We start from the raw sequence: 2,279 nt of genomic DNA on the forward strand, positions 1-2,279 counted from the left end.
CAGACGACTAGGGGCGGGGCAGGGGCGGAGTCAGAGCAGAGCACAGAAAAACTTCTTCTCGCGGAAGGGGTTCTCCGAGGTAGGCACTGGCGTGATGAGCGGGTCCTCGCAGGCGTGGGCGTCACAGTACGTCATCAAGTCCGCTGCAGCCTTGGACACCTGGGCGCCCGGAAGGGGTCGGCGGGACCGGGGAGGGCGACCTCGCCCTCTGCAAAGCGACACCCGTGCCCGCCCTGGGGACAGCCCCGTCACCAGTCTCACCTCCTATCTGCTTCTCTCGGGCGTATGGGCCCGGAGACCCCCGCCCCAGGCCTGATGGCTTCTGCGCGCGGTCGCACCCACCTTTATCCGGCACAGGCTGGCCTCAATTTTCAGCTGCTCCACCATCTTGCGCGCCTGCCCGATGCTCATAGTGCTGTTCACGGGTGTCTCTCCCTTCATCCTGGAGAGAAGGCATCGCCCGAGTATTGTCCCCAGACTCCCGCCCTCCTTGGGTCCCCCGCCCCGCCCGCCTCGGAAGAGACGGGGACGGTGGAGTGGGGCGCTCCCCGGAGTCCCCGCGGCCTGGCATAGGCAGCGTCCATATGATTTGGGGGCTCAGACCCGGAGCTCAGTGTACCCGGAGCGCCGCCCTGCCCGAACCCAGCAGGGCGGGAGAAGCTTCCAGCTCACCTGAAGCGACAGGCGGCAAGCGCGGTGGCAGCTGCACCTGGGTGCTGGGTTCCTGGGGCCCCTACCCCTGCCTCAGTAGTGCCACCCTTCAGGGAGTCGCCTCAGACAGGGTCAGCCACCGCTCAGAGAGGCCTCAGGGCTCGGACTGAGGTCACTGGGGCTGCCCGGTTCCCGAAGCACGGGGGCCTAGGCCGATGACCAACACCCGAGAACACAGGATGCTACGGATGCGGGAGGATGCAAGAGGATGCTACGGATGCGGGAGGAGGCTAGGAGCCGGGTGGGAGCGTACCACCTGCCCGGCTGGGGGAGCCTGCACCCCGCCCCACAACACCCCCCCGAACGCGGTGGTCTGACCCAGCGCCCCTGCCTGACGCTCTGCTGGCTGGCGGGGGACCCTGCTCTGGCTCTGACATCAGCCGCCCCTTCCACTCCTTGGCTCCGCCCTGACGCCGCACTTAGCTCCAAATCTCGGTGACTGCCCCAGGATCCCCGTTCCCTGTCAAAGAGAATGTGACGCGCGACAGGTGGCCGGCGTCTAGACCTCTGCGCTTGGCCTCGGCTGGACGCGCAGCGTCCTCCGAAAGATGTCCAAAGACGCGCCGCATCCGAGCGGGGACGCCAGGGACCAGACCAAAGAGCCGGAATCTGCGGAGGAGGTCAGGGGCTGGTCACGGAGCAGGGGAGTGGGGACAATCCCAGACCTCTCGAGGGGATCGCACCCCACCTGCAGTACCCCGCACCGATGAGTGCGAGGCCCCGACTCTGCGGGGGCGGGGCGCACGCACAAGCCGAGGGGCCTTCCCAGTGCCCGGTGCAGGGTCTGGGGAGTGTGGGGAAGTGGGGGTCGACCGTGCAAGATAACACCTGAAGACCAAACCCGGGCTGAGAAGCAGCAAGGCACGTGACCGGCGCCCCGCAGCCCACTTGCGCGGTGCGCAGGACAGACACCAGCCCCGGAGTAGGGCCACAGAGGTCAGGCCCTCCATTGCGAGGGTAATACGGACGGGAGGAAGGCTGTGGTGAGGCCGAGCGTAGCGGGACACACCTGGAGCCCCATAAGTCTCCTTCACCCAAAAGCGGCGAAGAGGTGCTGGAGAGCTCCAACAGAGGGGTAGCAGCTCGAAGGGCGGCCCGCCCTTGGATGAGGCCCCGCCTCTGAGCCGGGCTAGGGCTCTGTCCCCATGAGGCTCCACCCCTGCGTCGGGTCGCAGCCCCACCCCAGACACGGCCAGCCGGAAGTCCCTGTTCGTTGGCCAAACAGCTGAGTCTGCGCAGTGTCGTGGCTGTTTCCGTGGTGACGGCGCCGGGTTAGGGCCTGAGAAGTAGGGTTCGCGTCCTAAGGCGGGTGGTAGCCGCTCGAGTTAGGGCTCTGGAAGGTGCTGCTTCTCTGCTCATGCCACTGTGACTGAACCGGGGCGGCGGTGCCGAGGGAGGAGAGCTGGCAGACAGTCTGGCCTGGAGCAGGGCCATGGGAAAGGAGGCCACATCATGTCAGCTGTGGACTAACCGCTCTTGCCTCCTGTCCTTGCAGGAACCACCGGCCGCGCCGCCCCATGGCCAGGGCTGGCGCCTGGGCGGCAGCGCAGCAAAAAACCCACGGCCTG

The 2,279-nt window shown here is 67.2% G+C and overlaps 2 protein-coding genes across 3 annotated transcripts in view; one reads left to right on the forward strand and one right to left on the reverse strand.

Moving 5' to 3' along the window:
• Positions 1–6: 6 nt before the first annotated feature.
• Gng3 (G protein subunit gamma 3) lies at positions 7–1,820 on the reverse strand. 2 transcript variants are annotated; one of them, XM_010632979.3, is made up of 3 exons: positions 1,721–1,820; positions 343–442; positions 7–159 (listed from the first exon to the last, which is right to left on the reverse strand). In XM_010632979.3, exons 2-3 carry the CDS (start codon positions 439–441, stop codon positions 31–33), a joined length of 228 nt encoding a protein of 75 aa, XP_010631281.1. In that variant the 5' UTR covers position 442; positions 1,721–1,820; the 3' UTR covers positions 7–30. The 2 variants fall into 2 exon arrangements, with proteins under 2 accessions (XP_010631281.1, XP_010631280.1); XM_010632978.3 differs by lacking the exon at positions 1,721–1,820 and adding an exon at positions 673–1,006.
• Bscl2 (BSCL2 lipid droplet biogenesis associated, seipin) overlaps positions 1,104–2,279 on the forward strand; it is a 7,648-nt gene continuing 6,472 nt past the window's right edge. The window contains exons 1-2 of the mRNA XM_033756425.1: positions 1,104–1,331; positions 2,207–2,279. The exon at positions 2,207–2,279 is cut by the window's right edge and continues 238 nt beyond it. Coding sequence (XP_033612316.1) covers positions 1,260–1,331; positions 2,207–2,279 — 145 coding nt within the window. The 5' untranslated portion in view covers positions 1,104–1,259. The remainder of the gene's footprint in view (positions 1,332–2,206) is intronic.

Source organism: Fukomys damarensis, unplaced genomic scaffold, assembly GCF_012274545.1.
Source record: "Fukomys damarensis isolate Sample0158 unplaced genomic scaffold, DMR_v1.0_HiC HiC_scaffold_27, whole genome shotgun sequence".
In the NCBI taxonomy this organism is placed as follows: Eukaryota; Metazoa; Chordata; class Mammalia; order Rodentia; family Bathyergidae; genus Fukomys; species Fukomys damarensis.